The 24,341-nt window shown below is 40.9% G+C and overlaps 1 protein-coding gene across 1 annotated transcript in view; it reads right to left on the bottom strand.

Annotated features, from left to right (window-relative positions):
• LOC121270044 (regulator of G-protein signaling 7-binding protein-like) overlaps positions 1-18,238 on the bottom strand; it is a 33,674-nt gene extending 15,436 nt beyond the window's left edge. Inside the window, exons 1-3 of the mRNA XM_041175366.1 lie at positions 18,132-18,238; positions 17,657-17,823; positions 7,562-7,692 (exon numbers count right to left, since the gene is read on the bottom strand). Coding sequence (XP_041031300.1) covers positions 7,562-7,692; positions 17,657-17,823; positions 18,132-18,164 — 331 coding nt within the window. The 5' untranslated portion in view covers positions 18,165-18,238. The remainder of the gene's footprint in view (positions 1-7,561; positions 7,693-17,656; positions 17,824-18,131) is intronic.
• Between the last annotated feature and the right edge of the window lie 6,103 nt (positions 18,239-24,341).

The following is a 24,341-nucleotide window of genomic DNA, read 5'->3' as shown; positions in this document are numbered from 1 at the left end:
AATCTAGGGGAGAACAAGGACATGTCATTAGTTAAAGTCATCACTCTGTCACTGTGCATGCCAGGCACCCTGGTGAGGCAACAGAGATCTGCATCACGGTGCCCTTGTCTTTCAATGATCAATGGGGACTCCAGGTTCGGGCTACCCATCAATGAAGAGGCTGCACTAGAATGGTTGCACAATCTGAAACTCCCTCCTCTGTGCACTGCGCTCTTACCTTCATCTTGCACCCCCCACCACTCCACACCCGCTTGCAGGTGCAGCTCCCCAGCTCAAGGGCATCCTGCTCGAACCTGGTGAGCAGCAGCAGTTTGGGTGGGGCCTCCACCTGTCCGTGACCTCTCCAATTGGTTATGGCTTGTCTTCTCCTGAAAGAACAGAGGAGCATTGATTTGTTTTTTTTAAATCATTCATTCAGGGGATGTGGGCGTCGCTGGCTGGGCCAGCATTTATTGCCCATCCCTAGTTGCCCTTGAGAAGGTGGTGGTGTCCCTCCTGGCAGCCACTGCCTCCAGGAGGACTGCGACTCATCTGAAAAGAGGGGAGGGGGAGAGAGAGAGAGGGGGGGAGGGGGGGAGGGGGCGAATGCCCACCCGACCTGTACCTCCGCCCCCCCCAGCCCGCCGTGTCCAGCCGCACTCGACTCCATTATTTAAACGTTGAAGATGTGACAGCCTTACAGGGGCCGCCTGGGCTGTTTCTAAACCAGCCGCCGGGTACCATTGGACTTGGCGGCCTACAGCCCCCCCCCCACCCCCCCGCCCCCCCCACTCCCTCCCCACCCCGGCCGCCCTTTCCTGACCAGTGAGGAGCCGTGTTTCACACTGGGCCCGCCAGCGTGAAATCGCGCTGGGGTGGGGGGTGGGGGGGGGAACCAATCACTGGTGGTGGGCCGTTTCCCAGCCTCTCCTGGGCCTGTTGACCGCACCCGTCTGCCAACCTCAACATTCCAGCCTGGGTTTTCTATTTATCCCAATATCTTATTCCAGGTGTTTTCTCCTTTCCCAGAACAGCCAGCCTACTTTCATTCCTGTCCATTTTCACATGTTCTTCTGTATTCCTTCCACTCTGTCGTGGTTCAGTATTTCAGGACACAGTAGGAACTAACAGCTGCTCCAAACAGTGGTAATTACAAAACATGACTTTGAAACCAAAACTCTATAATTCTTCTTTCAACACACAGGCATCTTTTTGTTCTAAATATAACCTGAAGCTCCTCCAGCTGTCTGTTTCTAAGGATTACCCCTCACCGCATTCCGTTTTGACTTCTCGGTTACAAAACATAAATCTTACCTTCCCATTTCATTCTGATAAATGTCATTCAATGGCTATATCTAAATGTGGGCTGTTACCTTCCTGTGAGCTGTTTGCTGCACACTTGCATTTTTGCTCTTTTCTCTCTCTCCATGTCAACGTGTCCACTATTATTGTCAGCTTCTCAATGACTGACTGACAAATAATAAATCGTGCACAGTTGGATGCTGTTCATTTATTAATTTGAACCAATGTTGCCGACTGCAGAATTTTACCCAATATACACACTTGTGTTAAATGCTAGGTATTGCTGTGGATCAGTGATGCATGGTAAGGATGACCGTTTTTTTTTTTTGCAACTTGACATTTGACACGTATGTCACATGTGAATAGGCCCCATATGATTACATCAGAATCAGACTTCTCCATATACAGAAAATTCAAATAGCCCCATGCACCAAAAAAAATCTAAACTCCCTACAACATGAAAAAAATACAAGTCCTCATGTACAAAACCTCCAAGGCACACAAAACACCAAAAACCCTTGGGAGCTTCAACTCTAACTGCAGCTCTTTAAAGTTCCCAGGCTTCAATTCTTGGCCATGATGCCTGAATGGTGCAAAAAAAAACTTGCTCCCTCATTGGTCTAAAGCTACCAGTCAGAACAGCCTTTTCCAGTAATGAAAAAGCAAAATGCTGGAAATCTGAAATAAAAGAAATGAGTTCTGATGAAGGGTCATCAGGACCCCAAACGTTAACTCTCTTTCTCTCCGTAAGATACTGCCTGACCTGCTGAGTTGTTCCGGCATTTCCTGTTTCTATTTCATCTCTTTCCCAGTTCTCCCAATCTGTGAAGTTTAAAGCTGGAGCTGGAAGCCCCCATTTCCCAAAAGTGGTCTTCATTTGCATATCTGGGTCATTTAGGCGCTCTTCCCTACTCGTGTAAAGAAATGAAATTGAAACAGGTATTCAAATGATTGGAGCATGGAAGACCAGAGGGTGGGCAGGGGGGCATGGAAGCTGAATGTGCAACTGCTGAACCCAGAGAACATTGAGGAACTTGAGGGATTACAAAGGTTGGAGAACTGTGAAACATCTCGTCGAGTACCTGACACACAGGTGGGAAGCGATCAAGGAGAACATCAAGAGGCTTTTCATCCTCAAAGGTGTCCAGAAAGCTAGAAAGGAACAGAAATGTCTCCACTCCAGAAAAACATGTAGAACCTGCTCCAGCTGCAATTGATGGGGTTCGATGTCAAGAGGTGAAGAGACAGCAAGCCTCGCTCTTTGCCTCAGAGGCCTCCAAGATCATCTTCTGGTCCAGAGTCCGCTCTGTGGAGCAGGATGAGATGTGTTCACATCAAGCTGCGTAGACCCTCAGTATGCAAACACCAAGTGTCACCACGTGCTGAGGTTCTACCTGTCCACGGTGTTGCGCAGGATGGGTCTGGCCATGCTGCCGTGGAATGCTCCAAGTAGTTGGACCGTGCCGGACCACCTGTCCCTCGTGGAAAAATTTATACAGAGAAACAGCCTTGACCACAAGTCCATCAGGCAGTGGTTGGCAAGTATCATCCTAGAGGCCCTGCGGGAAAAGGAGAGGGTGGATCCTGTGGGATGGATCCCCGAGCAGACTGTCAAAGTCATTTGGCAGAATGCCTCATCGCCAGAACTTTCCATGAAGCACCAAGACATAGCTTGGCTTGTGCTGAGAAAGGCCCTCCCCATCAGATCCTTCCAACACGCCAGGAGCCTCAACCACTCTGCACATTGCCCTCGAGGTGGCTGTGGTTGGGACGAGACCATTGTTCACCTCCTTGTGGATTGTGCCTTTGCAAAGAAGGTCTGGAGAGAGATGCAGTGGTTTTTGTCGAGCAGTTCTGTGACATAGGACTCTGCTCTATGGGCTGTTCCCAGAGATACACACCGAGACAAACATCAACTGCAGCTGGAGGATCATCAACTTGGTGAAAAACACTCTTTGGTCTGCCCGAAACTTGTTAGTCTTCCAGAGCAAGGAGTTGTCCCTGACCAAGTGTTGCAGACTGGCACATTCCAAGATCCAGGACTACATGCTGAGGGATGCACTAAAGCTTGGGGCAGTCGCCACAAAGGCCCAATGGGGAAAGGTCACTGTCTAAGACCTTTCAGCCATAGTGCACTGAGGGGCTGGGAATTGTATTGACCCCTCAGGCTGCATTACATTGCATTACTTACATTGAATGTATGCACTGAATATTACATGTATCACAGTTGTATTGAAGCACTCAGAGTGCAACATGATATATGTAGATAACTTAAATACCATTGCACTGTCTGACTGTTTGTAATGACCATGTTGAAATGTCTGTAATGTTCATTGATTGTATTGAAGCACCTCATGGTATATGTGGAAAACTTGAATATGATTGCATTTTTTGTGATGGTCATTTTGAAATGTTTTGTAATGTTCTTTCAGATATTTTATGAATAACGTATATTTTTCCCCAAAAAAAGGTTGGAACATACTCAAAAGGCTGAACTTTAAAGTAAGACAAGGCTATTTCTAATAACAGCATTAGAAAAAAAGTTGCAGTGCTTTCACCCTTGCAAGCCTCTTTTTACTAAAGTGCCTCACTCGTATATTACTTTTCTGCTCCAGCCCATTTTGTAGATGGATTTCTCTCATTAAGTTCCCAATACCACAAAAAAACTCTGCAGCTTGGCACATGATATCATGCCTGGCCTCTTGCCAAATAACACCCTGAACTGACTATTAGTATTGTACTATCTTTCAAATACCTTCCAGGAACAAATCCAGGAACAAAGAAGCTAAACAATGGTGCCCTTTGTTCACTCTCCTTTGATGACCAGTACTGGTCTCAACCAGGTGATTCAATCTCCACCTGGAGACAATACCCACTAAACATTTATCACTAACTAGATCTCCCAATTACCTCCAGGAGCTCACATAAAGACCTACTCATCAGCAAACTAGTGACTACTTGTTGACATTCAACAACTGCTGTACAGTGTCACCTCCAAATGTCTTTCGCAAAATCGGAAGGTGGAAAAGAAAATGCCACAAGTTGAGTTTTCCAATTTGACAAGCTCTAAAGTGGTTCTGAATCTACATCCGATATTTGCTCATCATTTGGAGGGCGGCATTACTTTTCATTGATTCTCACATTTCCTTTTGAATTGTTATTTATGATAATAGGGTTTGAAATAATTTTTGGACCTGTGTACAATACGTTTTGAAGGTATTGTTTCATTTCTGTAAACCTAGTCAGGATCAGTTCGAATTTAAGTTAATATCCTGGAATATAATGGTCTTTAGGAAATGTTCTATATAATAGTTTCTCAAAAGTAGCAAGCTAGTTTTAGCGACCAGATAGCCATATTATTTTCAGGTGGAGTGGCATGTTTTTATACGATGGATTTCGAAAGTGTTCACTTGTAAATCTGTTCTTGTTTTTAAAAAAAAAAATTGAGTAGCCAATTTATTTTCTTTTTGAGGGGAAAGGAGAGAATAGTCAACCTTCCCTTGTATTGGGAAAAAATTCCAAGCAAGCATCTGCTTCCCTCCAGTAACACCAGGCGGTCCAGCTCATTTAAACTAATGTGGAAGTAAAAAGAGTTCACCACATGAGGGAAAAACATGATCATTTTCAGTACTTCCTAAAGTCTACTATTTAAATTTAAAATTACAGTTTCAGATTATCAATTAGAACAGGAGTGGGGGTTTAAACTTGTTCAAATAGGTCATTTCTGGGTCTCTAAAACAAACCCAGCAAAATAATTACCATTTCTTCAAACTTGACAATGTTTTAACAAAATTAGTTGATTTAATCTTGTTTTAATTTAGTCTCACTTTTTTTTTTAAACTTAGGAGTTTAATTTATATTGTTTTCTTAAATGTTTAAAAAGTTCAGGTAACCAAATAATTTGCCTTTAACTGCCTTGGATTCCATCTCTGTTTTACCACAGCATTTCTGAAGAATGTGAACTTTAGGGAACCTTTATGTGGGTTGAGTGAATGGTTTTCCTTTTAGGACTGAGGGTTTATTCCATTTAAAGATGTTCATGAAGAATGCACAAGTGCAGTAGTTTCAGAACTTTGGTCTACAATCTTGAACTAAGAAAGATTCCTGCATTCTATAAACGTCCAATTCTTACAATAAATTTACCTAATTTTGAATTAAAAAAAAACACGAAATGGCAACTATGTACACTAATTTTTCTGCATTGAAGCAGCCCATGTTTGGCATCTGGAAAGGAATATTATAGCAAAGGCTTGGCTGTATGGCATAACTAATCCTAGAAGTACTTAAGTATAATGTTATGACCTGGAACTTTCATTCCAGGTAGGAGTTAGGGGAAAAATATTTAAGTTGATGCTGAGAAAATCTCTTTCAATGCTTTAAAGTGCAACACCCCAACTAAACAGCTATTTATTGGAATTAGCTTACACCATCTGAAGGAAAGATGCTGTACAAATAATTGAAGAAGTGGTTAGAGAGGGAAGCATAGCTCCCTATGTGAACAGATTGTGTTCACCACACGTAGTCAATCATAAGGGTTGTGATAAGATCCTGAATGTACATTTATGTAAGAGGCCATCAGGGTCAAGTGATTAGCCTCATTTTATTCCTCCTCTTCGCCAATGATTAATTCACCATCTTAAGGTAAACTGTGATTGTCAGTAAGTATGAACAAAAACTGGAGAGTGAAGGGACAAATGACATTCTACCCTCAATAGTTAATAAGAGCATGATAAAGTTAGGAAAGATGCTTTGTTGTGAACTATTCTCCAATATGTACACTTGAGTCTCTCCAGTCACAGAGATTCGGTTCCTTGGCTTTGGAATCATGTCTGAATAATACCAAAACTAACAAATAGTGAAAACATTTTGAAAATTAGTAGAAGAATGGGTTCTATACAACTTGCCAATTTTGCCAACATTGTGCTCTAGAAAATTTATATCCATTCAGTCATGAATATTAAATTTAGCATGATACAAAGGAAACCTGTCTTCTTCATTTGGACATGACATAATCCAAAGCCATGTGGACCATGGATTTTACAGAGATGGCCTTGCAATCACATATCAAAACTCAGCCTATGGAACATCGGCGAGGTGTAGCTGCATTGACAGTCATCTGTAAGGTTGGAACCGTAACAGACAAGAGTTATGCCAGAAATAGGACAGCTGCACCTCACAATTCTGTATAAAAAAAGTTGGTATGATAAATATCTTTATACTGTATTTTCCTTGCCACTGGAGTATTTTCCAATACCATGTCATTTATAGAATTGGCCATTGCATGTAGACTTGTCAATGATTGTTCACATCACAATGAAACAATATTATTGGAGTCAATTGAAAAATCTCTGGCTCATTCACTTGCATCTTAGAAGAACTTCTCTCAGTTGATTTTTGCTCCCACCAAATACCATGGTCAGATTCATTCAACATCTTTATAGTGATCACCCTGCCCACACCCAACGTGCACCTTTCTGTTTCTTGTTATGTCCTTCGTGCACCCAAAATAAATATCAACTCATGAACCAAATTTCATGCAAGGTTACAAAGTTCTAGGTGTAAAATTATTTAAATTTACTGTACTGTCAAAGGATCATAGTTATAATTATATTTCTAAGATCAAATAATACTTTGGTTCACTATTTCAATTGATAGTTATTTAAAATGAAATTCCTTCCCATGTTGTAAAAACTTGTTAAATCAAATCAGAATGGTTTATGTGAATAGTGTTGGTACAATGACCCTTTCTGCTACCAGATGTCCAGCACCTTGTGAAGATGCTTTATTCTTTACACTGTGCTGTGTACACTTTACAAACTGAAATAGCAACATCTAATTGCAGAATCTGCACTGATGCTTTATCAAGTCTGCTGCAATCTGATTAAATCCAATCCCTGTTGAAACGAATCCCTTCCTTGGACCTGTGGAGGGTTCCACTGCAGAAACGTTTAATAGAGAGAATCCAAAGCTTTGTTTTGTTTTATTTTATTTATTTTTAATTTTGTTTTCTGCACACTTTTAAAGGTAAGCTGTGTTGTGAGGCCTTTAGCCTCCATACCGATATGAACAACAGAATAAACGCAGGTAATCTCCTTATTCCCAAGGTGCAATGATATAGCCAGTGGTATACCTTTGCTAAGATGATAATGTTTATCTAGCATATAAAATTCTGTTTCCAAACAGCAGTTAGATACTTTTCTTTACATATTCAGTTCTTCACAATTAGTTTGAAATCTAATCAATTTTCTATTTGTAAGAATGTCAGTAAATTCAAAAATACCTGTTTTTCGAAGTTGAAAAGATTCCATCAAGTATGCTGATTTAAGCATTTCAGTTATAAACATCTCCAGACACCCATAAAACAGCAAATGAAGTCTGCAGATACCAGGCTGCAAATTTTCATCTTCGAGACTATAGAAATTTCAGCACAAAAAAATCAGCAACAGTTAAATCAAAAATGCATTCTTCATATGGTCTTGTCATGCGCTTTTCCCCTGAAATGTGTTTCAAACAATATGTATTGTATATAAATATTTTACTGATAATTGTTAAAGCAGAAATGCAGAGATTTAATTTTCTAGACGTACGGGATTTGAAAATCCAGTCACTATTAGCGCAGGCAGCAATGGTTTCCTTTTGATCGAAGACACAAAATGTTAGGGGGGTGGGAGATTATCATGTGGACCCAAAATGAATGAAAAGGGAGCTCTGGAGTCTGTGGCACTTGTCCAATGTCATGATCAGGAGGCCTAAGCCACTTCTAGGTTTGGGACTCACTGGAATCAATTGTTCATACGTTGTTGAAATATAAAATTGAGACACAGCAGTAACAAATTAGGTCCTCAGCAATGATTTCCTTGATTCCTGAACGAAATTAGTCCAAGATTATGAGGAAGGTCATATCTTGCAATTATAAAAAAAGACATTGACAGTGTAAAAACTAATATGGGCTTTGACCCGTAAGTGCACTAGTTTAAAAAATGTACTTTTTGTAGAATTGACCTGCTCCACAATATCTATCTCATTGACCCCTGGATTCCACCATCTATTCCATTAGCTGCTGCTCAGTATCCATTTCTCCACCTTGCAAAGGTTTTTTTTATTTATTCATTCATGGGATGCGGGCATCACTGGCTAGACCAGCACTTATTGCCCATCCCTAATTGTCCTCAAGAAGGTGGTGGTGAGCCACTTCTTGAACCACTGCAGTCCATGTAGTGTAGGTACACCCACAGTGCTGTTAGGGAGTTCCAAGATTTTGACCCAGCGACAGTGAAGGAACGGTGATTATAGTTCCAAATCAGGATAGTGTTGTTCCCATACATATGCTGCCCTTGTCTTTCTAGGTGATAGAGGCCATGGGTTTGGAAGATGCTATCGAAGGAGTCTTGGTGAATTACTGCAGAGTATCTTGTAGATGGTACATACTGTTGCCACTGTGTCAATGGTGGAGGGAGTGAATGTTTAAGGTGGTGGATGGGATGCCAATCAAAGCGGGCTGCTTTGTCCTAGATGGTGCTGAGCCTCTTGAGTGTTGTTGGAGCTGCACTCATCCATCACACTCCTGACTTGTGCCTTGTAGATGGTAAATAGGCTTTGGGGAGACAGGAGGTGAGTTACTCGCCACAGGATTCCCAGACTCTGACAGGCCCTTGTAGCCACAGTGTTTATGTGGCTGGTCCAGTTCAGTTTCTGGTCAATGGTAACCCGCAGGATGTTGATAGTGGGGAATTCAGTGATGGTAATGCCGTTGAATGCCAAAGGGAAATGGTTAGATTCTCTCTTGTTGGAGGTGGTCATTGCCTGGCACTTATATGCAGCGAATTATACTTGCAAGTGCTCAGAGCCATTCTTTCATGTGAGCTATAAATATGTATTTGATGTATATGCCATATTTTAAAAGGAAATATTTCGGGTCTTGTTTAGAAAGCTTAATCACTTTTCAAACTACTTTAAAGTTTATTTGGAAAATGCCATTTTAATATTGTTGGGCTTGCTTGTTTTCATTGTTAGGCCTTTGGGACAATAACTTACCATCAGGTCTCAGTGACATTTCTTCCTTTGCCTTATTTCCTACCTTTCATATTCTGACATGTTATCTAATTAACAAGTTAACACCCCAGCACATCCTTACAACAGTTCTTTGTTTATAATGTCCCTTTGTCATTGCACATCTTCTTTCAATAGAATTGGCTATTCAGTAAAGATGTAAATGCATTAGAATCAGTTCAGAGAAGGTTTACTATATTAATACTGGGAATAGGTGGGTTGTTTTATGAAGAAAGTTTGGACAGGTTAGGCTTGTATCCACTGGAATTTAGAAGAGTAAGAGGCAACTTGGTTAAAACCTTTAAGATCCTGAGGGGTCTTGACAGGGTGGATGTGGAGAGAATGTTTATTCTTATGGGAAAATCTATAATTAGGAGTCACTGTTTAAAAATAAGGGACCACTCATTTAAGACAGAGATGAGGAGAAATTTTTTTCTGTCAAAGGGTAGTGGGTCTTTGGAACAACCTTCCTCAAATGGCAGTGGAAGCAGCGTCTTTGAATATTTTTAAGGCAAAGCTAGATAGATTCTTATATAAAAGCAAAATACAGTGGATGCTAGACAGATTCTTGATTGGCGAGGGGGCAAAAGGTTATTGGGGGTAGACAGGAATGTGGGGTTGAGGTTACATTCAGATCAGCCATGATCTTATTGAATGGCGGAGCAGGTTTGAGGGGCTGAGTGGCCTACTCCTGCTCCTAAATCGTATGTTTGTATGTAAATCTAACCAGCTAACTAACTGCCATTGTACAGTAAATGCAATTCCCAGTTTTTGAAGATGTGACACATCTTCCCAGCAAAAACTAAGTCTACTTTATGTTCTAGTATCTGTCTATGAATCAAAATTAAATTTATTTTAAGTCATAATTTGTATCAAAATAGTGTTACATAATATTAGTTATATTTGTATTAGATTTTATATGCTAAAAACATTTATTTCTATTTTATTTTATTGAAATAAGTTGTCCTAATTTTTAAAAGCATAATTTCCAAATTTAGAATTATTCATGCTAATTTAACAACTATTTCAACTCCTTTTTTACTTTATTTTCTGAAGATCTTACTTCAGAATTAACAGCATGTTGACAACAGTGTTTCCACTAACAGTGCTCAAGAAAGCATGAGTTTTTTTAAGCGCAGGACAGAATGCGTCTGCACAGAGATGGTTAAAGCTAAATAGAAGTAGACAATGGCAAGAGATGTCAGGGATAATTCAAAGGTTTAGATCAGAAAAGAAGGGGAATAAATTACTCATAGTCCAAAGAAAGACCCATCACCGTCTTTATGTTTATGCATTTAGGCGCAATGGCAAACAGGACCTGGAAGTAGAGAAAGGATATTTGGATTTTTAACCAAAACTAGAACAGGGGAATTATTACTAATGAAAACACCAGCCATCTTCTTCTTCTGCCCACTCTCCCACATAAAGTACTGCTCCCTTTAGAATAAGTTTGCGAAGCAACACATTGATGTCTGATATGCGTGCTCTGCCCAAAGGCAGGTCTTTGGCTCATTGTCTGCTGATATTTCATCCTGAGCCATTTTCCATGGCAGTTTTTGCCATTTCCTTCCACTCTCAGACAGGGCAAGGAAATAGGTCCTGAGTCTACCTCAGCCAGAATGGGAATCGAACCCACACTGCTGGCGTTATTCTGAACCATACACTAGCCATCTAAGCTAACTGGTCCCCTAACATATGCGTAGGGTGGAGAAAAGAAACCTGCCAGTTTCAGATCTTGATGGTAGCACTGAGTGACTATAACATTACAGGATAACTCAACATTTACAGATGGAGCTTTCAGCAAGTGTATAGCGATTAGCACTGTTCCAGTAAAGGGGACAATGATTTGCCTGCCATAACTGCAGAGAAGTCACTAGCAGGATAGTAAATACTTTAGCAATTGTTTCTTTCTTAAGAAGTGCAAACTAACCATTATCTAGATGATCTGGCAGCATCTGTGGAGAGAGGGAGAAATGCAGAATTAGCATTTCAGACCGATGGCCTATCTTCAGTTTGAAGGACCATCAACCTGAAACCTAAATTCTGTGTCTGACTTGCTGAGTGTTTCCAACATTCTTCTGTTTTTATTTCAGATTTCCAGCATCCACAGTATTTTGGTTTGTGTAGCTATTAAGCAGAGTACTTACACTGGTTTAAATTTGGTTAAGCATGTCATGGGCCAGGTGATATAGCAGAGAATCCAGTGGTAAAGTGATTCTGTTCCAATGCGTGGTCTTGTGCTGGCTGGATTTCACCATGCTGGCAAGTGAATGGTGACTGTATAACTCAACCATTACGCTGCTGGAATCAAGGTTTTTTTTTACTGTTCAGGTTTGTCCTATTGATTCTGCTGCTCCTCGATTTTTCTTTCCAGCATTTTATTGAGCTGCTGTCAGGAATTATACCTAAATTAATCATCTTAAACTTCTTTGTTGAAGTCTAGACATTCACCTCAAATGAATTCAACTCTATGTCAATAACCAAGAATCTAGGCTGTTTCTACATTTCAATTACCCAATGCCAACAATATACACCATCTCGTCATTCATCTCATTTGCTGTTTGTGGGACATTGACAAATAATTCAGTGCTACACTTGAAGATTATTTCATTGTCTGTGAGGCACTTTGTGATATCCTGAGGACGTGTTAGGCATTATTCCAAAACAAGTTCATTGCTTACATTTACCAAAAGTACATACCAGTCACATTTTTCTAACCTCTTTAGGAGAGACTATTGTTGCCCAACTGATTACAAAAAAATTGTCTATACTCCAAGACCTTGGTAGAACATTAGAATGGAAGTACATCTGTACAGAATGGTATTTGGATATTTATTCATAGTGACGTGTACTGAAGAATGCTATCTGTATTTGTAGCATAATGGAGTATGTTACACCAAGTCCCACAAAGGGTTAACTGTAATAGTGTATGATGTCATGGAAGGGAATCACATACACTCATGTGACTGGAGAGTCTAAAGTCAAAGTAGAAGAAAAGCAAGCATGATTAGAAGTTTGTAATAGTGTTCTCCATAATCTGTAAATTTGTTAATAAATGTTAAAGTGTTTATAGCTAGCAGTCTTCAGAAATCATTGAAACTACTCCAACCCAGCAACGCAATGATATGTGGTGGCAAGCGGTAAAAGGATGGTGCTAGGAACATCTCTACCTCTACCAGAGAGCTTTGAGAAAGTTGTGGGCCTAAATCGGCTGCAGTGTGGCCAAGGTGGTACAAGAGATTTGCTCCTTTTCACACTGCATCAGATCTCATGGTGAAGCCAGACTATGAGCAGGTCAGTACACTTTTGTATGCAATGGGCAGCTGTGTGGAGCCTTTTTGTTACCATGGGGATCAATGAGGGTAAAGCCACATGTGCCGAAGTCGCTGATGCATTGGAAACATATTTCAATCTCAGCAAGAACAGGTCCGTGTGATTCAGTTCAAAGCAGAGAGACAGCAAGAATACATTTATTAATGGTTTGTACCAATTGGCAGAAGACTGAGTAAAGTAACCTGAAAGAGGAGCTAATTCACGACAGAATAGCTGATGATGCATTATCAGATAATTTGCAGTCCTGGGAAGACTTAACGCAAAGGCGGTTCAATTAGGTAGGCAAGCAGAGATCAGGAGGCAAAACCAATCGGTAGTCAGAGGAGAGAGAGAGAGACACACAGCCCAAGTCCCAAACTACCAGATACAGTTGAATCTGTCAGACGTAAAAAAGAGAAAATGGAGAGAACGAGAGACGTGCGGCATGTAAAGCAATTAATGGCAGTAGCCGGACTAGCTAATGCTGGTGCGGGGAAGAAAGGTACAGGTGTTGGAAATGTCCCACCAAAGACACACAATGCTATTGCTGCAAAAAGATGAGGCATTTTCAGGTAGTATGTCACAGTAGCAAAATGGGCAGAATACTCAGAATGAAAAAATTTTAAAAAGAAACAGATTCTATGAAGTTGGAGATTCACAGGGCATTGGGATACCCTTCTTAGGGGAGATTAAAGATTAAACAATTGTTGTGCAGAGATCCTGGTAGGAGGTCACAGGACATACTTTAAATTGGATACTCAAACTGCAGTTTCAGTTCTTTCAGACTGAACCATGGTTAAACAAGAGAGCTGTTCATCCATCCTACAAAAAGCTACATGGACCAGGCGGAACAGAGCTGAAGGCTCTGGGAGGATTAACAGCTACTTTAAAGCAGAGAGAGAAAGTAATTACTGAAGTACTATAGGTAACTCAGGATCAGAGTTGTTCACTTAAATTAGAAAGGCATGTATGGAATTGAATCTAATCCACAGAGTAGAAGAAATAAAGAATGGTGAAGATTGATCAGCAGACTTCAGAGCAGAATTCCCAAAGTTGTCTACAGGGCTGGGAGAGCTAAAAACAGCATATTGTATAACATTAAAACCAGAAGCAAAACCAATACACCAAGGAAGGTTCCACACCTTTTACTTCCAAAAGTAAAGAAAGAGATCAACTCAATAGTAAGACAAGGAAAAGAAACCAATGTGTTGATGCTCAGGGATGGTACTGACTCCGAAGCCATATGGTTCCAAAGAATGTGTTCGTCTTACACAACTCAATAAAACTGAAAAGAAAGGTCCATCCAATGGTATCAGTAAATGAGAGTTTAGCAAAATTAGGGAAGAGCTCACTGCTCTGAATTAGACACTAATAACGGATTCTGGCAAATACCACTACAAGAGGAGTCCAAGCTTCTCACAACTTTCACAACACCATTTGAAAGATTCAGTTTTAACAGGCTATCCTTTGGAATAACATCAGCACCAGAGGTCTTTCAAAGAACTAATCTTTTAGAGGGCTTACATGGAGTTGTTTGCCACATGGATAATGTGTAGATACATGGGTCCACTCAAGCTGAGCATGACATGGGAGTGAGAGCAGCACTGGGAAGGCTAAAGGAGGCAGGTTTGATACCCAACAGCAAGTTTTCACAGACATCAATTAGATTTCTTGGTCACATAGTGAGTGCTGCAGGAATAAAGGTTGATCCACTAAAGACCAGAGTCAAAAAAGAATTTTCAGCTTCAAGGAACATTACAGAGTTATAATGCTTTATGGGAATTATGAATCAAATGGCAAAATTTCTAAAAAAAAACTTAGCAGATCTCAACAAACCAGCATGCCAGTTGTTACACCAAGACAATGAATGGTGTTGGGAAGAAGCATATCAGAAACAATTCAAAAAATTATGGAGAGGTTGATGTCATCAGAGAACACATTACAATCCAGAATTACCTGCAATAATAGCAGTGGACGCATCCTCTACAGGATAGGATGCAGTATTTTTTTCAGGTACAAAGAGATGGAAAGTGCGGTCTATTAGCCATCATGGTCTTTATTAAACACAGAGAAGAGATATGCAGTAATCATTAGCAGTCACGTGGGCACGAGAAATTTGATGATTACATCTTAGGACTTCACATTACGATAGGGACATTACTGAATTCAAAAGAGCTTGCAGGAATGCCATCAAGAGTTCAAAGGTTTAAATTAAGACTGATGAGGTTTGATACTCATATGTTCAAGGCAGATGCATTATCACGCAATGAAACAGAATCCAGAGCAACATGATATTGAATTTCTGGAAGAAGCCAACAAGTTTGCTAAAATGATAGTCCATACATTACTGGCAATAACACAAAGATTCAGTGAAATCAAACAGGCTCAAAAATCAGACCAGTAATGTAAGCAGATGAGAATGGCCAACATGCATACCACATAGTCCTTTCTTGAGACCATATTTCGAGCAGAGAGCACATCTGACAGTGATCGGTGATTTACTGGTATATGATGATAGAATAGTAATCCAAAGAGCATCGAAGCTTGAAATCTTATAACCCATACATCAAGAGCATTTAGTTATTATCAAGTGCAGAGCCAAAACACGGTATTCGGTTTGGTGGCCAGGTCTTTTGAAGTCACAAGAAATGATATCCAGATGTGTCACATATACAAATCACATGGGAATCAAAAGGATCACTAATGCCATCAACTTTTCGTACAAGGCCATGGAAACACATAGGAATGGACATATATGAGCATGAAGGGAAAATGTTCATAATAGTAGTAGATTACCACTGGAGATGAATTGAAGTGGAACAGTTACATGAGCACACATTAGAAGCAGTGTTAATGCCCTTGAAAGAAAGTTTTGCAATCCATGGGATTCCTGATATTGTGATATCAGATAACAGTCCAAATTTATGAACATAGAGTTTCAAGAGTTTACAGAATTATTTTGATGTCAAGTTCACTGAGGTTTCCTCAGGCTAATGGAAAAGCTAAGAGAGGTGTCAGAATTGTAAAGGCATTACTGAAAAAGAATGAGGATTTTCATCTAGTGCTCTTGAGGTACAGATCCTCACCCTTGCAGAATGGATTGGTCCATGTGAGTTAGTCACGGGAAGAAGGTTACAGACAGATTCCTACCCTGCCACACATATTGAAGCCACAGGTCAAAAACACAGACTTTGAGAGAGATTGAGAAAAAGAGGAAACCCACCAAAGTAAACAGATGAAACACTATGGTAGTTGTCACAGAGCAAGAATGTTATCAGATCTTCAACAGAGATAACAGGTTCAATCAGAGGTCATTCAAGGTTTGGAGATATAATGGAGAAATCGCCGCAACCAAGATCTTAAATTGCGCAGATGGAACAGGGAGGAGAAACAGAGAAACTTTGATTGCAATTGAGCAACAGAGTGGAAAAAAGAGACCAGAGAGGTTGCAATCGTCTTAAATGAAAGAAGACACTGAGGCAGTTGTTCCCAAGCCATCTACCAGTTCAAATTCTGTTCAACAGCATCCAGAGGAGCAACAGTAGAATGAGAATGCCTTATTCCCTACAAACGAGAGAAGAATGAGATACATTAGACTGGTAAACACACCACAATGCTTTTCAGCGTAAGAGAAGGTGAGAATCTCAAAACAAAAACTGGAGGCAGGAGAGGGAAGAGAGAACGAGAAGAGAACATGGAGAGAGAAAGAAATGACATTTAGGTAAGAGAGCACAAAGAGGCTACATTCCCTATGAGACTTCAAAACATTGAAATATTCAGATGATTAGGAAACTGAAGCATTGGGTTCCTAGGAACATCAGAGAGCGTTGAAATCTGAACATAGACTTGGCCCGGGTAGGGGAGATGTAGTATAATGGAGTTTGTTAGACTAAGTCCTATAAAGGGTTAACTGTAATACTCTGTGATGTTATAGAAGGGAGCGACATACATACGTGTGATATGAGACTCTGGGACAGTCTAAAATGAAAGTAGAAGAAAAGCAAGCATGGTCAGAAGCTTGTAAGAGTGTTCTCCATAATCTGTGAATACATTAGAATAAATGTTAAAGTGTTTATGACTAGCAGTTTTCAGAAATCATTGACACTACTCCAACCCAACAACACAGTAATATAATAACAACTGGAGGCTGTCAGGCAATTCAGGTTAACAATTATTATTGAAGAATTATTGCTAAAATCACTAATACCACACAGATCAATGGCGACTTACATTTAGACAAATTACACAGCAATCAAGATATTTCTGCATTCAAAATAGTCAAAATCACCTCCAGCTCACCCAGTTAATATAATCTACACTAAGATCCCTGTATGTGACAGCACATTACTAAGCATAGGGACGATTTCGGTCTGGTGTATGTGGTGTAGACCATTGCCTTGGCTGGGAAAAAAAGGCTTTAAAGGACATTGATGCACCTCACTTGCAAATGAAGGCTTGAGTCTGGAAGTCTAGAGTCAGACTGGCCGTTTCAACTGGATAACCAATGTCACAAAAACAAAAACTTTTCACACGGGGGCGGGGGGTGGAATCTCCAGACAACAAGGACCCAGTGACCCATCTGAACCTAAAATGAAAGCAAAATACTGCGGATGCTGGTTATCTGAAATAAAACCAGAAAGTGCTGGAAAAATTCAGCAGGCCAGGCAGCATCTTTGGGGAGAGGAACCGAATTTCGAGTCCAATTTGACTCTTGGTCCGAACCCAGAATGATGGAAGACTGTGTTCGCCAGCTCGACTGCCCGTTTTCCTGACTCAGAATCCAAATGACCTTCTTAAGAGCACCAGATTTATGCGCCAAACACTGATTCGATGAGCCGGTCACTTCAAGCGTGTTATCTTGGATCTTGCACACCCAGAACGACCAAATCCGGCCAACGAAGCAGGTGTGCAATTTCCTATAAATTGCCCCAATTCAGGATGCAACTGATAACACCGCCCTGACGGCTAGAGGTCTTGGGGATGAGACTGGTCGATGGGCTGGCGCTCCGCTTACCTGTATAGAGGCGAACAGACCTGGTCGGATTTTTTGGCGAGATTTTTGCAGGTGGACCTGACAGCTTTGATCTCCTTGCGGACGGCCGGAGAGTCACAGGAGCCATTCCCGATGGAGATGACCAATTCCCTGAAGAGAGCCACCTGAATGTTGAAGTCCTGTATTACCTGCAGGGGTGGGTGGGTGGGAGGGTGCAAGAGTTCAGCTGAGAGAGCAACTGCATGGACAATACAAAATCAGGAGCTTCCAGGTCGGCTTGGAATCCCAAACTTCCAACTCAGGGAATTGGGGGGCGGTTATTTTAGAAAATCCGTTGAATTTTAAACACTTGACGCTTCCTAATATTTTTAGCTTTGAGAGGAGGGGTTTGAACTATTCCAGTTTGCCATGGTCGGTTAACTGAATGAGTCCGACTGGTTTATTATGTTGTGACACAGTTCGATAAGAAGGATTAAACCAGTGAGATCAAACCTACCAGGTTACATTCTTCGATCTGTCCTTTTGTCATGTTAGTCCGCGTCTCTCCGCCACTGCTCTCTCATTCCAACGCTTACAACCAGAAAACAGCCGGGTCTCTCCCTCTCTCGGTTCCGCATACATTCAGCGGTCAGGACATTTCAGTCTCACGCCAGGCAGCACGGATTGCACACACTAACTCTCTTTTAATGTGTGTGTGTGTGTGTGTGTGTGAGAGAGAGAGAGATGGAAATCCAGTTTCGTGTCAATTACGCCGCGTTTACCCGCTCTGATGAGGCGCACACATCGCGCAGGAAGGGTGCATCTTAAGCTTGCGCCCTCCTCTTGGCTACAATGTGGTGATCACGCTGCTCCTGATACTAGGCACCGGGGAGACAATCCCCAATGAGTGACCTGTAGATGGTATCTCTCACTGTAAATCTCGGTCAGCAACAACCACTGTTTCTTCACTGACAGGACAACCCTAATTAGACATTCGCCTGGCCCCACCCATAACTCACATCCCTGTTATCCACGAAGTGTTGTACAGAAAGCTTCTTGTTCACCTGGCACAATTTAAGTTTAATCATTTCTTTGATAAAATGTTTCCTGCTATAACGCTGATGGGTAACACAATCTACACAGTCAATATTAGACTGTTCTTATAAATGAGATGCGAAGGGATTTCTTCTCTCAGAGGGTAGTGAATGTTTGGAATTCTCTACCACAGAGAGTTGCAGAGGCTAGGTCACTGAAAGTATTTAAAGGGAAGGTAGATAGAATTTTGAACTATCGGAGAGTTGAGGGCTATGACAAACTGGCATGAAAGGAGTTGAGGCCCAGGGCAGATCAGCCATGATCTTATTGAATGGCGGGGCAGGCTTGAGGGGCTGAATGGCCTTCCTATTTCTTAAGTTTTTATTTGAAAGGAGAGAATGGGCAGGGTTTTGGGGAGAATGGAATTAGGTGAGTCATTCATTCCGGGAGCTGGTGCACATACGATGGGGCAAATGGCCTCCTTCTGCACCCTAACGATTCGTTGCAGGTGCTTCAGAGGTTCAAATGTTGAGAGATTATATAACAAATTACAATTTACAGCATTTGTCACCCCCATTCTCGCCAAATCAAACCCCCTCTCCCCACCTTTCCCATCATCCTGTCCTTTCCAAGCACCAGTGGCTCTATGTGCCCCAGAGAACTGACCCCCAAGATTCTTGTCCTTGTTCTCAATTCCCTTTAAGTCTGTACCTCTGCAATCTCCTCCATATATACCTACTGATCCTTTGGATTATCCCTTGTTTCCTTCTTCACCCCAATATTGCCCTTTCAGCCACTATACTCGTGTTCTCTGCAATTTTCCTTACTAAATCCCTCCATTTTGCTGACTTGCTCCCTACTTTTTAATACCTTCTCAAAGTGCTTCTCCTATCCAGTGGTGGGTTTCCCTTTTCTCCCCCTCCAAATTGTTTTTCTTCCTCTGCACCCTGCAATGTGCTTGTCCTTTTGCCAGCCAGGGACACTATACAAAGCTAAATTGTAGGTGAGCTTGTAAATTGTAAACTAATTCCTGTTTGCTCATTCAACTCAGAAGCTGCCCATTAGTTACTTACATGTAATAATTTAAGGTCAATCATTGATAATTACCAGATTTATTTCTGCTAGATAATTATATTAGTTCAGATCTTCAAGAGCACACAATGTACTGGTTTTCAAAATTTGACTTTTATGTATCACAGTGTATGAGTTAATTCCTCATTCCCAGAGCCACACAGTTGATGTTATTCAAGGTCATATAGTTGATATTTATGGATAGTCATCTGTATTAAATATGTAATATAGGCACATTGCTGACATTACCTTGCATATTTATCCTTGGATATTGACCCACATAAAGTAATTTTATGGTTGTAATGGGCTCTGGGGTATTTTAAAGTTTTGTGGTGCAGCGGTAGTGTTCCTACCTCTGAGACAGAAGCTTTGGTTTCAAGCACCAGTTCAGGACTTGATGTCCAAGGAAGATGTGTTCATAATGTGGCCAAACAGGTTGACTATTAGCCTGTAAATCCTCCCTGTAGGCCTGATGGCTGGCAGTAAGAGTGGGAGATTTCCTGGGTTTTTTTTTGCAAAAATATACTTTATTCATAAAATACCTGAAAGAACATGACAAAACATTTCCAAACGGCCATCACAAAAACTGCAATCATATTCAAAATTTCCACATAGATCATGGGGTGCTTCAATGCAATTAATGAACATTGCATACATTTCAATATGGTCATTACAGACCGTCAGACAGCGCAATGGTATTCAAGTTATCGACAGAGATCATGTTGCACTCTGAGGTGTTTCAATACAATTATGATACATTTAGTATCCACTGCATACATTCCTTGTGAGTCATACAGCCCAAGGTGTCTATACAATTCCCAGCCCCTCGGTGCACTATGGCAGAAAGGTCTTAGACCTTTTGCGGTGACTGCCCCAAGCGTTAGTGTATCCCTCAACATGTAGTTCTGGATCTTGGAATGTGCCAGTCTGCAACACTGGGCTGGGGACAACTCTTTGCACTGGAAGATCAGCAAGTTTCAGGCAGACCAAAGAGTGTCTTTCATCGAGTTGATGATCCTCTAGCTGTAGTTGATGTTTGTCTCGGTGTGTGTCCCTGGGAATAGCCTGTAGAGCACAGAGTCCTGTGTCACAGAACTGCTCGGGATGAACCTTGACAGAAACCACTACATCTCTCTCCAGGCCTTCTTTGCAAAAGCACAATCCACAAGGAGGTGAACAATGGTCTCTTCCCCACCACAGCCACCTCGAGGGCAGTGTGCTGAGAGGGTGATGCTCTTGGTGTGTTGGGAGGATCTGACGGGGAGGGCCTTTCTCACCACCAGCCAGGCTACATCTTGGTGCTTGTTGGAAAGTTGTAGCGATGAGGCATTCTGCCAAATGACTTTGAAAGTCTGCTCGGGGGACCATCTGACAGGATCTAGTCAGCCACACTGCAGAAGGCAATGCAGTAGTTTGCTAAGCATAATCATGGACCGATCCAGTGGAAGTCCATGGTTGCCAATGCCCTTTTAAGGCATGGTACCCAATCGAGGAGGAGTATTTTAAACTAGATAGATCTGTGTGGGAGCCATCTCAATCATCCAAAGAATGTTATTACATCTACTGGTTCCCCTTTATCTACCCCGCTTGTTGCCTCCTCAAGGAATTCTAATAAATTTGTTAGGCATGATTTCCCCTTCATGAAGTCATGCTGACTCTGCTTGATTAGATTATATATTTCTAAATGCTCTGCTATTACATCCTTTATAATAGACTCCAACATTTTCCCAATGACAGATATTAAGCTAACTGGCCTATAGCTACTGTTTTTTGTCTCCCTCACTTTTTGAATAAGGGCGTTGCATTGGCCTTTCTCCAGTCCTCTGGGACTTTTCCAGAATCTAAGGATTCTTGGAAGATTACTACCAGTGCATCCATTATCTCTGGAGCTACTTCCTTTAATATCCCAAGATGCAACTCATCAGGTCCAGGCCTTTAGCCCCACTAGTTTCCCTAGTACTTTTTCTCTAGCAGTAGTTATTGTATTTATTCCCTCCATCCACACCTCCCCCCCCCACCCCTTTTTGCTCCTTGATTATTTAGTATTTTTGGAATGCTATTAGTATCTTCTACTGTGAAGACTGAAGCAAAGTACTTATTCAACTCCTCTGCCATTTTCTGGTTCCCCATTATTATCTTCCCAGCCTCATTCTCTAAGAGGCCTATGTTCACTTTGGCCTCTCTTTTTTATATATATTTAAAGAAACTTTTACTATCTGTTTTTATATTACTTGCTAGTTTACCCTCAAAATTTATTTTCTCCCTCTTTTTTTTGGTCATCTTTTGTTGTTTTTTTTTAAACTTTCCCAATCCTCTGGCTTACCAGCAATTCATTTCTTCCATTTCTGACAACAGCAGGTCTATCTGATTGATTTTGTCTCTTACTGTTGAATTGGAGTTTTGAGTTGATAGCCCCTACCCACTATAAACAGTACTGAGATTGCCCAAGCTCATCTCATATAACAGCTCTATAGATAGATTATCATATCATCAACCTTGGCTGGATTTCAACTTAGGTCCAAGAAGTTAAAGGCCAGTGTCTAAATCATAGCATTGTCTGGTTCCCCAAAATTTCTATGATCTCTATTCTATGTAACTATATTTCTTACATTTTAGTATATAACATCTAAATGTCCTTGGTAAGCAAAAGACACAGATTTAAGATAATTGGCAAAAAATAAATCCAAGGCTGTGGTGGAATGGGAAGAAATATTTTAATGCAACAAATGTTGAAAAGATGGTGGAAGCAGATGAAATGGTAACTTTCAAAAGAGACTTGTGTTTATATATGTACTTGAAAATAATTTTCAGGTTTATGGAGAAAAAGTAAGAATAACTGAAAAGCTTTTATAAAGAGCTGGCACAGACTCAATGGGGCAAATGGTCTTCTTCTGTGCTGTATGATTCTTCTATGTCAACGCAAATCGGTTGAGATCTCCTCAAAATCAGAGATGCAATACCTGAATGTAGCAGCGGGAGGAAGACAAGAAACTGAAATAAAGTCATTTGAAATGAGCTGCACTGAACAAGTCACAAAGTGCAAAGAGGTATAGCTATATTGACGGATGTGATGTCAGATGTTGGTGGCATCGAAGTCTATAATGTGGAGATTGAAGCTAAAATACAGGAAATCATGGTTCATAGAACTGGTGGATCAATTCACTGGATCCAAGGATATTTTCTTTATAATTTAATAAACTCTACCAACTGCAATAAACAATCATATCATAACAAACTAAAAAGTCTGAAAAGCGCCTTACTACATGCAAGTAATAATCCTTGCAAACAACCTCATTCGGTATGTTCTCTGAACATTAGCATTCTACTGACTATGAAATATGTTGTCATTGTGAACACCACTCCCTCCCACCAGCACCAGCTTGAATCACTTTATATTTCTTTAATAGATTTGCTGATATTGGTTTGTAAAGTCTGCAAGTTGCATGAATAACGTCCTGTGTTCACAGTCCTCAGTGGTATTCAAGCTGTTTAAACTATTCTGTGCCTCTTTGATGTCTGCTGCAGTCAGTTATTGCATTTCAGGCTGCATTATTAAGGGAGCTGCATTCTCTATTCACTAATGAGTCACCTCCTGATACGAACTCCTGGTGTGCAGACTAGCCTGTGATGTAACAGATATTTGCATAAGCACATCTTGCTATCTTCCTATTCATTTATAATTATCTTGGGTTGTAAGTTAGTAATTAACTTATGGCAGAAGTGGCTGTTTATCTTTTTTAAAGTAGAAGACAAAATAATTTCCTCAACTACATTTGCAGTGTCATCTTTTGCCCTATGTCAGTTGCTCGATTTTATTTCAAAGGTGCTGTAGAAACCATCATTTAGTTAGTTGTCCATATATTTGGGTGAAAAGGCAATATTTTCTAGAATGTTTAGTAATACGTGGCACTTTCCTATACTGGATATCAATGGATCTACTCCTTTATCCTGGGCAGCTATTGATCTGCTCAACCACACCTCAGATGCTCTTGTCCTCCAAAACCATCATTCTGTCTCACCCTGGCCATTCCCTTAGTACAGGCCTTCTCTCCACTTTCTTAACTTCAAGGGACTTGGACAACTAGTTTAGCTATTCATTGGTTGACCTGGCTGGACCACCAGAAAGAACTATTGGATCCTACTCTCCTCTGCCCAAACCATTAGCTATTCCAGGATCATCCTGGAATATTAAAATAACCGATAGCTGCTCTTTTCTACTACAAACCACTTTCCTAAATCTGTCCCTCCTACCTCCTCCAACCTCATCTCCATCAATATTTAAGGAACATATAGACTTCTTTGTCTCAAAGTTTTGAATCATCCTTTCAGTTGCCTCTGCTGTTACTCTCCCTTTCCTCTTGTCCACTCAACCAAACTTCCCCTCAAGTCCTCCCCACCTAACCCCGAGCTCTCATCTTAATCTGGTTTCTCTCCCATCTCCTATCCTGCATTCTCTCAACTTGTCAATGAGTCCCACCTTCTGCTCCCTCGACTCTACTTACATCAAATTTTTGACCAACTAACTTTCCTTCTTGCCTGCTATGTTAGCTCATATTGTTAACATATTCCTCTCCTCAGGTACTTTAAATCTTCTGTCATCACCCATCTCCTGAAAACATTA

This window comes from Carcharodon carcharias, chromosome 26 (assembly GCF_017639515.1).
Source record: "Carcharodon carcharias isolate sCarCar2 chromosome 26, sCarCar2.pri, whole genome shotgun sequence".
Taxonomy (NCBI): Eukaryota; Metazoa; Chordata; class Chondrichthyes; order Lamniformes; family Lamnidae; genus Carcharodon; species Carcharodon carcharias.
This window is presented reverse-complemented; position numbering and strand designations above follow the sequence as displayed.